The sequence below is a fragment of the Mastomys coucha genome, unplaced genomic scaffold (genome assembly GCF_008632895.1).
Source record: "Mastomys coucha isolate ucsf_1 unplaced genomic scaffold, UCSF_Mcou_1 pScaffold15, whole genome shotgun sequence".
Taxonomy (NCBI): domain Eukaryota; kingdom Metazoa; phylum Chordata; class Mammalia; order Rodentia; family Muridae; genus Mastomys; species Mastomys coucha.
The window spans coordinates 133,720,259-133,733,292 of NW_022196897.1; the positions used below are offsets into that span (position 1 = coordinate 133,720,259).

A 13,034-nucleotide genomic window follows, 5' to 3' on the forward strand; every position below is an offset into this window, starting at 1 on the left:
CCATCCCCTCCCCTCCCCTCCCATGTGTTCAGTATTTGGTCACCTGGAACTTTTGGGACGTATAGCATCTAAACAGCTCTTTATCACTGCTCGGTAGGAGCTGGCCATCTGATGAGATGCCTCATATGTGTTTCTGTAATTATCCCACAGTTCCAGTGACATTATTACCCCTCTTAATGTTTCCATGAGCAGTTTTAATGGCGGTGCAAGGGGTTAACAAGGGAGCTTGTTATGATGAAAAGAGCTGAAGCCCAGATAGACATGATGGCCACTGTCCAGACAAGCAGGGGTGCAGGCTTGAATGTGGACAGTTCCCACAAGCGAATACAAGGCAAAGGAAGGGTCTCAGGAGATGGGTAATCACGGAATGCTCATGTACAAGTGTGGGCATCCAACAGGATCCTCAAGGCCTTGAAAGGAATCATGCTGCCTCTTACTGCCATCTCTCAGTCAGTCACATATTTGGTATGAATTTATCAAGTATCATCACATGTCTGTCCCTGGTCTGGGTGGCTGTAACATATTAGAGACCAATAGTAGGGGTAGCCTAGTAGGGCTGACTTTCTAATAGATCAGAGACTCTCATCCTTCCTAAAGCTTTAACACAGTGCCTCCTGGTGTGGTGACCCCCAACCATAAAATTATTCTTGCTGCTGCTTCATGACTGTACTTTTGCTACTGTTATGAGTCATAATGTAAATATTGTTCAGACCCAGGTCTGCCAAAGGAGTTGTGACCCACAGGTTGAGAATCATTGTAATTGTAATCTACATAGTTAATTGTGAAGGGAATGTATAAAATAAGCCTCCAGGCACCCCACAACCTTGGAAATGCAAATAGGATGCCTTCATTGAAAAAAATTTTTTTTTTGATTTTTGATTAGATTTAAAAAAACAAAGAGAAAAGAACCCACACAAAGTGAAAGGTAGTGCTTTGTAATGAAACAAAGTGACATTAAAAGGAGAAAATTAAAATAGAATAAATGCAGTATATTAAAGTCAGACAACATGTAATTTAAATTTGCATTTATAGTAAGAAATTATAACTGCAAAAGAAGCAACCTACCAAGAATGTATCAGTCACCTATACAACACAGCTCTTGCCAGAAACAAAACTGATAAAACCCTGGGAAATTTTGACAGACCCTAACATGGAAGGTAGACTGTCCAGCAAGGCCTGGAGGGCTGAACAGCAGCGGGGAAAGTGCAGTAGGGAAGGATGTAGGAATTACATGTGCATGGCGCTCTTGTGTGGCGGGAGAGTTGGTTTTGACAATGAAGGAAGATGTTTCTGTACATAATCTTAGGGAAGGAGCAAGATCTTGGAGAGTAAAAAAGATAAAATTTAATGTTCTTATTTTTAATTACTTTTGAATTTTAATTTAGAAGGATCCAATGTAAGAGAAGTCATAGGCTCAGCTTATGGCTTCTTACATATTCTTGTTTAGCTTACTATGGAAGAGAGAAGCTACATTCTTCATCACAAGGGGACATAAACACTAGACAGGGGATGTATTGTCTCTACGAGGGTCCACCCAGACAGCTTTGCTTCTTCAAATACGGCCAAGATGATCTGTGTGGCTTTGAGGAAAAAAGTCCTTCAGCAGCTGAAGTGAGAGGTATGATGGAGCCCAGTGACCATCAGCGCAGCAGGGGCTGATGGAGCCCAGTGACCATCAGCACAGCAGGGGCTGACCCTGTTCCTTTGTGTTCTCTCTCCTCTCCTCTCCTCCCTTCCTTATCACCTTCCTTCCTTCTTTCCTCTCTCCCTCCTTCTTCCTCTCTTGCCCTTCACCCCTCCCCCCCCCCCGTCTCTTCCTTCTTTCATTTGCTCCTTCTGCTTCTTCCTTCCACCAGCTTAAACACGCTATGAACCAGGGTGAAATATAGGAGATCAGATCAGTAACCAAGACAATGGAAATGAATCTCAATAACAAACAAACAAACAAACAAACAAAAAACCAAATAGGATTAATCAAGAGACAGTGGCTTGTGACCACCTCTAGTTGTGAACTTCCAGGAGGCAGGAGATCACCCTCATTGAGCTAAGTAGCCCCATGAAGAAGGTCTGTCAAATTGAACTTCTTTGAATAATTCTTGGCCTGAAAACTTAATCAGTTCTTTTAGTTTATCTTTTCCTCCTTTCTTCTTTCCTTCCTCTCTCCCTCCCTCCTTCCCTTCCTTTTTTAAATGTCATTTCATTTTCGAGAAAGACTCTCACTCCATAGCTCGAGCAGACCATGAACTTGTCCTTCTCACTCTTCCTCTCAAGTGCTCAGACCGTGTGTACCACCTGCCCTAGATCTTTCTTTTCTTTCTTGACCTGCCCATTACTTCCTATGAAAAGGATCTCCCTGGGAACACCGAGAGGCTTGCAGAACAAGTCCCTAGACTCTCTTTGAAAGCCTGTGTCACATTAAAACACCATTTAGAAGAAGTCTAAGCTGAGAATGTTTTGGTTTGGAGGTACATTTTTCTCTGATACTACTTTCTCTTCTTACTAAATACATTTAAGAATTGACCGAGAACTTAGCCTGCTCACCTAACTCAACTGAACACCACAGAATGCCCACAATGTCCCTATGACTCTTTAACCTCAGTTTAACTGTGTAATGACAACGAAGATGTATCACGGATACAAGTAGCTCTGTATCCTGAGCATTTGGGTAATCACTTTTGACAGACTTACCTGACAGCTGAGGAATGTGCAGGGACGAGAAGATACTGCAATCAAAATGGGAGCTCTCCCTAAACCAGGGAACATTGGTCTCTGGTTGATTCATTACAAAATAGGTGTTAAAACTGTGCATTTGTGGGTGTTTGTATGTTGTGTCTATGCCTATAGATGTGTGTGTGTGTGTGTGTGTGTGTGTGTGTGTGTGTTGGAAGTCTCAGAATAAGGTGAGATTTCCCAATGTGTTTTGTTAGCGGCTAAACTAGTAGAGGATTGGCTTTATTTAATTTTAAGGGATATGTATTGAAATTGTCCTATGTGAATATCATAATAGAATAGAGCCCTTTATCTCACTTAAACCCTTCTTTACCAAGCACACCATCTGAAAATCACCAGTTATCATCTGCTTCCAACAACATAGAATCTCAGTGAGATCTTTGCAGCCCAACAGGCAATGATTCCGTCTGCCTGTTCAATTAGTTAAGTAAACTGACAGGGCTTCACTGATAAACCAGTGATAATGCTCTGTGGTAATTACAGAGGGTGTTTTCATATCACACCAACAGGCTGCATTTAATCCCCCACCAAGCATCACTCAGACAATCAACAAGATACTGGGAATTAAGGGTGGCCATGGCGACCACGATGAGGATGCTAAATCAGGAAGGGGGCCTAGGGTTTGTTCTCAGCAGCTTTGGACACTGCCCCTCTATAGTGCAGTCTCACTCTGTATTCCATGTCCTCAAAGGCACTTCCTGAGAGACAGCACTAACAGAGACCCATACCAGTATTCCTTCCAGTGAGAGACAGGCAGAAATAAGGCCATCAAGGTAACTCTTTGCAAAGGGGAACATAAATTTAATAATCACAAATAAAGTTCTGCCATACTTTAAGTTGCCACAAGTGACACAAACAAGTTCAAAACAAATATTTTTTTTCAGAGTTTATTAGGAGAGATGCATAACAGAAAGCTCAAAGCATGATATAGCTCCCACTTTTTAAAGGCAACCCTGTGCCTCCCCTCCGAATGTTATGTGTAGCTCTAAGGAGGAGTGTAACCTGTGAGCCTTCCCTTCCCACATACTGCACAACATTCACTAAAAGACTAAACTCACTCCTGCCTGAACATTGCACAGTTCCAGGATCCATGAAACAGATTTCAAACACACATATTTTAAAATATTTATGTTCTTACTGAGAGCTTGGGGTGAGATTACTAACATTTACAATAACCCCTGACAACAGGGAACAAGACTGACTGCCACACAATTCAGGCTTAATCCCTCATCTGCAAATGAACTTCAACTTGGAGGGGGGGGGAAGGTAAAAATGCAAAAAGGAACCACTTGCCACATTGTAGGTAATATGGGAAAGGTGAAAGGTCCAGAGATCCGATCTGAAATAGATGGGTACTGTCAACAGGTCAAAATGTGATGCAGTTCTCAACAGGCCCTTGCCTAAGGGGTCATGGGGGTATACAGTTGTGGACTCCATGGAGGACTGAGGTGTATCTGTCCCCCTGTTTTGGTTGATAGATTTCACAAATCACACATAATCAAAACCTGGATTTAGGAGCCGGGGAAGCGACAGATGTTTTCAGGGCGTCTATTTCAGTTTCCCATGCTAATCTATTGTTGGAGGACATGGAAATATGCAGGGGCATTAAACCATTTTGCAGGTGCTAGAAAGCAATGCTTTCCTGTTTTCCCAATTCAGACAATGGGAAAGCTAAGAAGAAAAATAATAGGAAAAGGCTTTCCTATATTTGCTTTCAAAAATATGTTATTTTGAATGGAGTAACCTTTTTTTTCCTTTTTTGGTCAAATCTCATCTCTGTTCCTTTAGTTTTGCCAGAAATATTTATGGGAAAAGAGGGGCGGAACCAAACGTCCTAATGATCCTATCCACCTATTGAAAGTTTGGTTGGTGATAACAGTCCCCACAAGGGCTCACGCTTAGGAACTCTAAGAGGAGGAAAACTTCACGAGGAGATAAAGAACTCTTCCTGGGCAGCTTGCCCTGCGCAGTGAGCATGCACTCAGAAGGATCTGTGTTTCCTTCCACATTTTCCAGCGCTCTGGGGAAGGCATCAGGACAGGCCTTCTCAGAAGCTTGCTGGATTTTCTCTGGGTGAGATGCTGAAGGAAAGCAGCCACTTGTCTTCTTTCTGCTTTTGTTCTGTCTGGCCTTTTGGCCCTCAGTCAGAGCCAGGTGGGATTCATCCAGTTACTGTCATTAAAACAACACCATGAGGATGCACAGCACCAAGAGGTGGTGATGACAGTGATGGTGGTGGTGATGGCTGCAGTGATAATGATGAGTGAGTCTCCAAAGCCACAAAATGCATACATTTGGGTTTGCATCGAAGCCATGCTAGACATCAAGGAAAACTGGGGCTAGACTTCCTTTGCAAATAGTATTCAGGGCTCCCTCCTGAGGCATTTCTTTCTGAGTAGTTTTTTTTTTAACTCCTCATATTACTGGGGGTGGGTAGGTATTGCTTCAACTATCTTTAATAACGAGCAAAAATAATGCAAGATGCTAGAGGTGTAGTGGTCCTGGAAAGCTAGTGTCTAACATACTCATGTGCTGGCTTCCATTGCCAGAACTGCATAAAATACAAAGGGCAATGACAGCCATCTGCAATTCAGGAATGAGAAGGCTGAAGGCCTGAAGGTATACCCCTCCAAAAAAATACAGTTTTTCCAGGTCTGGACTTAAGGAAATTCTGCTGCCAAGTAGTGCTTTCTCTGGTCCTCACAGGCAGAGGGGTGTTCTGTCTCTGCTCACTGATGTCTTGGGTAGGAAAGGCATAATCTCACACCTTTGGTCCAGTGGAAGTTCACTTATTTATTGCTTCACCTCTTAGACGCCCTAAGCCAGAATTTTCCAGTCTCAAGCATGAGGACAGCAAGAATATATGTGAGAATAAAGCACCCATTTAGGAACAGAGAGTGGCTCCACTGGCTTTGCCACTTGAGGTATGGTTCCGGTGAAGGCTTTGGCAGGTAGTAGATAAGAGAGCTATGCCTCCATGGAGGGGCTCATGATGAAAGCACTCTGGGAAAATATGCTCCTCATCATTCCCTTCCCTGTTGTGGGTTCCACAGAGTGGATCCTGTACCCCTGAGAGTGTGTGGGATGGAGCTTCATGTCTATCCCCTAAGTCATCTTGGTCAGTTTTTAACTCCTACACAGCAGGCAGCCTGAGCTTAGACCAAGCAAGGCTGTTGGGAGCCTAGACTCAGTTATCTTCCTCACCTCCAGCCATAAAGGCAAGCAGTTGAAGACATGGAGGTAAAAGTGATGCATTTAGGGTCATGTCAGTATATGCAGACACTGCCATGGCTCTGGTACTGGTCTTCTGGTAAGGGATTAGCTGCCAATCTCAATTACTGACAGAGATCCAGTTCCAAACACCCAAATTTTAACTGAAAGTCAGATGGTGAATTGATTTTTAAATACACACATTTCAGGCACCCCACTGAGCTCAATCTTTTCCCCATTACTTTCCACCTTAGGTTTTCAAAGAGAGAAAGGAAGAAAGAAAGAGAGAAAGAAAGACTGATTAATGAAAATATCTTCATTTTAAATTGACCAAAAACAAAAACAACAACAAAAAAAGATATTTCCGTAATATATTTCTCTAAGATATTTCCAAAGGCCTTGAATCTGCTTGTTATTAGTCTTCGATTCCTGGATATCAACTTTGAGGGATGGTTGCTTTTGACCCTAGAAACAAAAGGACACTCTAGTCTGAGAACAAAGACTGGATCTCATGATGGAGACACATTCCATATCTCAGCTTTTCAAATAGCAGAAGCAGCTGAGACGGGTCTCCCAGAGATACTGAAGTGACTCACCAGGGCTGCCTTCCAGGCCCCAGACAGACCTGCGCAGCTGGAACACCATTACCTGCAGCAAGTTTAAGGGACACTTTTGCAAATGGACTCTTTGAAATGAACATGTCAATCGTAAGAGGGCTCTAAGCAGTTTTAACAGCTGGACATTTTTGAGCTGTTCTCTCTTCCCCTTCCCCTTTCCCCTGTATCTCCTTTTTTTAAGCAAAAAAAGGAGAACCTTCTTCATGACTAATCCTTGATTCGGTATGTGTCACATCCACAAGATTGGGCTCAAGTCCTCCAGATGCACTTTTAACTGTGCAGTGGACTAAGCCACACTTAAAGGGGCATGTTTAAAACAAAGCCCATCACCTGGCTCACACATCTTCTCCTTACATTCAGAATGAAAGCATCCTGAGGCTTTCTGAGCCTACCACTTCCCAGTTAGAGACAGTGTAAGGGGAGACAGGGTGTCCTGCCCTGGAGCTGGGGCCTGTGCTAGCTCAAAGACAAATGGATCTTGGGGTTTTGTTATCCTTCCTCTATAGTCAAGTGTGTGCTAGCATCAGTTCATTCCAACATTTTCATTCAAATACCTGTTAAACCAATCCCTGCCCACCTCCCTCTGGGCTATGCTTTTACCAAGACCTCTCCCTCACTTGAAGCAACTTCCCAACTTGCAATTTAAACCCAAGGCTATCAGAAAGTAGAGAGTGAGGGGATACAATGTCTAAACTTCCTGCCTGCCTGCTCCCTAAGCAGTTGGTTGAACTTCCTCTCATTATGACTTTTTCAACAATACGGAGGGGGTAGGTGGGGGATGGAGGGGAAATGACAGAAGGCGAATGTACACAAAGGCGGCCATCCTGAAGAAGTCCCCATAGGAAGGGTAGAGCATTCTCACCTAGTTAAGTAGTTAATTGGTTTTGCTTTCTATCCAGTAAAGGAAAGGAACTGTTTCCATCGTAATTAGCACCAGGAGCTCCAGCTCCTTCTCTGATAAATCAAGATAAGAAAAGACTTTGAAGCCCCCTCCCCCACCCTGTCCTACCCATCTGACTCTTGATTAAGCAACCAGAGGAACAAGTTGCTTTTGGATTTGAAAAGGGTATGTGAGTGAGGCCTGTCAGTATCCACAAAACTCCCCCACAATGACAAACCCAACACACAGCTTTCACCACCCCCCCAGGCATATCAAAAGCACCAGGAAAATACCTGCCCATCCCAAGTCACCAGGTTCTTAAGGGAAAGGTGCACACTTTTTGCTGAGAGTACAGTCCAGTCTTTCAGAATGGTGTGGCTTCCCCCTCATCTAAGAAGGCAGCTCTGAAGGTAGTGGCAGCTGACTGTTTCTAAGGCCACATAGTCTTCAGCAGTCTGTCCCAGGTGTTGGGCTGTGGAAAACAGAAGGTTACAGTGTGAGAAGCCATGGAACTCTGCCCTATCTGCATCCGTGGACCCCTTGCCTCTACTCCACATGACCTCATAGGACAGATGGGCACCTTTCAGACTGGGCTGTTGAGGTTGGCTTTAACAACAAATGGCTGGCTGACTGTTTCTGTCTCTGCTCTCAGTTCTGTGGTCTGTGCCTGCTGTGCCTACATCTGCCCACCCAGCTACCCAAGTAACCTATGGCTACTTTACCTGTACTGATTCTCTGGGGCTCGGCTCTCTGCTCGCTCTGGAACCCAGGAATAGCTGTCAGCTGCATTCTGGGGCTTCTTCTCTTTTATCTCCTCCTTCTTGGCTCTCCGTTTACGATAAATGAGAAGCCCTAGGGCCAGCGCCAGCAAGAGTAAGAAAGCCACTACTGTCCCCAGGATGTAAAACAGAAGCAGCTTCTGTCCATCGGTGTCACTGTCACTGTGTGCGGACACAGAATCTTCATGGGTCGGCTTGCTGTAGCCAGAGGTTGTGGGGAGGTATGTGCCCAACTCCAACCAGACATCAGATACTTCACTAGGGATTGCTATTTCTAGTGGAACAGAGGCAGTGGGAATATCCGATTGGACTGAGAGATCTGTCGTCTGTGCTCTGTTGGAGACATCCTTAGAGCCACTGGGAAAACTGGACATTTCAGTCGGAGGCACAGTACTCTCCTTTCTGTCGTCTCTGTCTTCCTTTTGGGGAGGCCTGGCTGGTAGTTCTGAAAACACAGTGTCCCTGGTACAAGAGACCCCATTGGGAGCCAGCTCCCAGCCTGGTGGGCAGCCACACCTGAAGGAACCATCTGTGTTGAAGCACAGGGAATCACACGGATGGCCCCTTGTGTCTGAACACTCATCTATGTCCTCACACTGGGTACCGTCTTCCCCAGACACGATATAGCCCTCCTTACAGGAGCAGTAGAACGAGCCGTCAGTGTTGGTGCAGCCCTGGGCACAGGGTGAGTAGGCAGCGGCACATTCATCCACATCTTCACAGGCCTCCTCCTTGGGGCCACTGGATTGGTAGCCCACCCAGCATTCACAATGGAAGCCCCCTGGAGTGTTGATACATTCCTGGGCACAGGGGGAGTCCTGGCACTCATCTGTATCCACACAGTTCACTTGGCTAGAGTCCAGCTGGTAGCCTCTGGGACAATGGCATGTGTAGTTTTCACTATGTGGTACAGAACGACACATGCCACCTCCTGTGCATGGGTTTGAGCTACAGGGGTTCCTGGAGGCACAAGTGACTAGGTCATCCAGCAGCCGGAATCCAGGCCGGCAGCCACAGCGGAAGGACCCATCACCACCTTCGAAGCAATCCTGCTGGCAGCCCCCATTGTTGAAACTGCAACCAAACTTGGGGCTGACACAAAGAGGGCCTGAGCTGCCCCAGTGGAATATCCCTGGAGTCTTTTCATTGCATAGGAAATAATGGGTCTCATTCTTCGCTTCGTCCCCACAAGCTACATTGGCTACAGAGGCAAAAGGCACGGCCTCCAGAGAGGAGGTGGTTGCCTGGAAAGGGGTGGTATAGGTCACCCACCCTGGACCACCCAGCGCCAGTGGACTGCACATGCCTTTGAAGTTGAACTTACACAGGAAACCTTCAATGCTGTTACCTGGAGCATCACGGGTCCCACAGGGGCTGTCAGACCACTTGGGCAGAAGGTTGGGGTGAGGTGTCAAGGACAGGTCCAGTATCAGGGACACACAGCGTTTAAAGACACAGGAGCTCTTGCTCACTTTGTACCAGTTTGAATAAGTTGTGTTCTCGCCACCACCCACCCAGCTGAAGCCCTTCATTGGCAAATCATGCTGCGTACACTTGCCCTTCTCTCGCTGGAGGCCGATCCAGAATTTGCCCATCTTTGCTTCCAAGGGTGCCTTGGTCTTCAGAAGCTGAGCCAGAGCTTTCTGGACATGCCGGGCCTCCTCCTCACTCTTCACGGTGGCGAGATTGCCTCCATTCTCATTGCAGCGAAGCTGGGCTTCCTCAGCACTCAGCTTGCCCCAGTGGGCTGTATAGCAGGCAGTCCCGTTGCACACCACAGCCTGTGAATCAGCAGTAGCCCCTGCCCAGGACTGCCCGAGGAGCCCCAGAAGCAGGAGCATACCAGTTGAGATGGCCATTCTTCGGTGTGTCTCCTTCTGGGAGGGGCTAGACTCCCCTGCGGTGACAGCAGCAGCCACTGGAACCTGGAGCTTGGCACCAGGCTGTGCTCTGAGGCGCGCTGCGGCTGTCACACTACCACAGCCCTGGCTTAGAGAAGGTTACAAAGACTTAGGCTTTTCACGTCCTCCTGACCCAGGGCGCATCCTGTGCTCATACTTCTTATTTCTCACCGGATGCTGGGGTTTCCTGCCATGAATAGCCCTCTGACTCCTGTCGCCTTCATTACCGCGGTTGTTTGGTCGTTCACAGGGCAGTCTCTGGCTCAGAGCTGTGGAAACCCGGTAGGCAGTACAGAGAATCCAAGAGATACGGCTGCTTTATTTTGAGTCCGTTCACTTTCCCATAACATAAAGAGCCCCAACGGCATGCTGTCCAGTGAGCGGAGGCATTGGGGGATAGGGACTTGAAAAAGATCATCCAAGTAACCCATGATAACATTCCGCTTCAGATTGCAAACCACCAAAAGGGAAAGAAAAATATGTGAGGCTTGAGACACAAGGCCACGGAGAGATTATAGTTTTCAGCCTTTTTTAGAAGCAAACTGGATCTGCCTTTTTCCTATCTTGTGCCCTGTCTCTGTTTTGGGAGTCTTTTTTCTCTTATTCTTCCCAACATGAACTTTAAATAGACAGGAAGCTTTTAAATAGGATTTTGGCTGTGGGAATTTCTGGGTTTCCATCAGTCTCAATCTCCCTGAGAACATGTTTTGTGTTTTTTGGTTTTTTTGTTTTGCTTTGTTTTTAAATGGGTGAAAATAGTGTTCAGAGTTTCCTAGTGCACTGTGAAGTGTCAGGGTCCCAAAAAGATCAGAAAGATGGGAAAATGAGCTTGGCCACATCTCACTAGGAGCGGAATGTTCAGTTCAATCTCAGTTGGTAGCAGATGTGTGGTTTGGTGGTCAATCCGGCGTCTATCCAGCTTTTCTCTCTTTTTTATTGCTCTCAGGGTAACACACAGCATCTCCTACCCAATCATCATCAGTGCCTGCGCATATCTTTGTGGTTTCTTCTTTCTTAAGTGCACAGTGAGTAACTACTGTGTACTTGGCAGCATTATCACCCACATGGGGATGAGGGCATGGGCTGCACTGTGTTATGAGCCTTTTAGCATATAGAATGGAGAAGGGGCAAGAGAATGATGGGAAACAGGGTGGCCCCAGTGACCTTAGCAGCAGCTGCCTTGGTGATGAAGGACAAGTTTCAATAGTGAGCTAGAGAGCAGGGTGTCCCTGGGCAGAGGGTCAGTACATTCCACAGAGCCTGCAGCTAAACACAGGGCAGGTGCAGGTTGGTAACCTAACAGATGCAGGGAAGCAGGTGGGGAATCATCCACAAAAAAATGTATAACTGATGAAAACAAGGTCTTGTATTTTATAAAAAAAAAAAGAAAGAAAGAAAGAAAAAAGAAAGAAAGAACCAGGATATGTCTGATAGAGATGCTATGGTGCAGGTGAGGGATGCCTCTAAGAGCCCATGCTGGGCATTCCTCCCTCCTGAGACACCAGCCACATGAGATGGGTATAGTATAGAATAGAGTTTACTTATAGTGTGGGAAGGGGAGTTGGGATGGGAGTAGACACAGAGAGTGAGAGGGGGGAAAGGACAGAAGAAAGGAAGGAGAGAGAGGGGGAGAGAAGTAGAGGCCATGGAGAAAGGGGGAGGGGAATGAGGAGACAGGGGACAGAGAGGGAAGAAAGTAAGAGGTTAAGAGAGTAAGAAGGTAGGAGAGTGAAGAGGGGGCAAATAGCCCCTTTCATACTGAGGCAGGCATACTTGACCTTTGCCAGGTAACTGGTGGGTCCTAGAAGGAATGCTAACAGGTCTCTTTTAGTGAGTCAACAAGTGAAGGCACTTTTTGACAAGCCTGACAACCTGAGTTTGAGCCCCCAGATCCACATGGCAGAAGGAAAACTGACTCCTATAAGTTCTCCTCTGACCTACACACACACACACACACACACACACACACAAACACATAAATAAATAAGTAAATAAATAAATTTATTTCTAATTTAAAAGCCCTTTATTAGCCAATGGACCAGCAAAAGAAAGCCAGTTGTCACAAGTTCCAGTCACCTCCCTAATCAGTTGTGAGGAATTTTGCTAGAAATTCAAGGCTAGAAATTAGCTAGACAGTCAAGGCTTCTTTTTTGATATACATTGTCCTCTAGGCTAGGTGTTTCTTTTCTGGAGAGTTATGCTGTTCTGGGAGGGTAATTTTGAGCTTGTGACCTTAAAAAGACAGGGACTAAACAAACTGGCTTATTCTGAGGGTATCCTTTTTTTGAAAATCTGGTTCCAACTGTCCTTGAGTGGGCTCTGGATGTATTTCCTGTAGGAAGCAGGTAAACATTGTTAAGTAATGAATTTGTGTCTCAGTGTGTCCAGACTTGGAGCAAGTTTCAAAACTATTCTTGGTTCTCAGAGAGTAAGCTTATAGTAGTTGGGGGTCACTCAGCAGGTATGACAGCCAGCATCCTACGATCCCACATTCTATAGTGGGTTCACAGTGAATGGTAACATCAGAATGAAAGGTACTAGACAGAACCTGAGTCACTAAGACTTTATTATCCATGGAACTCAAGGAAGTTCATATTTTCCATTGGTAATTTTAAATACACTCTGTTCAAACAAACTTACAGTAGATTAACACAAACATACACATACACACACATACATGCACGTACTCAGGAACCGTGAAAAATAAAAGTCAAAGAAAAGGTCATGTGAGACTTGGGTCCTGCACTCTTTACTCATCTGTATAATGTTAAGGTCAGGTTCCTCCCACGGTATAGCCCAGGCTTGCCCCTAACTTTTTGACCCTTCTTCCTTAACCTCTGGAGTATTGAGATTACCATCATACACCATCACACTCAGCATAAATGCCCGTTTCATGGGGGTGGGGCACAGAAAATCT

General features: G+C 45.6%; 1 protein-coding gene across 1 annotated transcript; it reads right to left on the reverse strand.

The window, feature by feature from the left end:
- Positions 1 to 3,523: 3,523 nt before the first annotated feature.
- On the reverse strand, positions 3,524 to 10,462 carry Cd93 (CD93 molecule). Its single transcript, XM_031372156.1, has 2 exons — positions 8,160 to 10,462; positions 3,524 to 7,909 (listed from the first exon to the last, which is right to left on the reverse strand). The coding sequence occupies exons 1-2, from the start codon at positions 10,073 to 10,075 to the stop codon at positions 7,885 to 7,887; spliced, it is 1,941 nt and encodes a 646-aa protein (XP_031228016.1). The 5' UTR covers positions 10,076 to 10,462; the 3' UTR covers positions 3,524 to 7,884.
- Between the last annotated feature and the right edge of the window lie 2,572 nt (positions 10,463 to 13,034).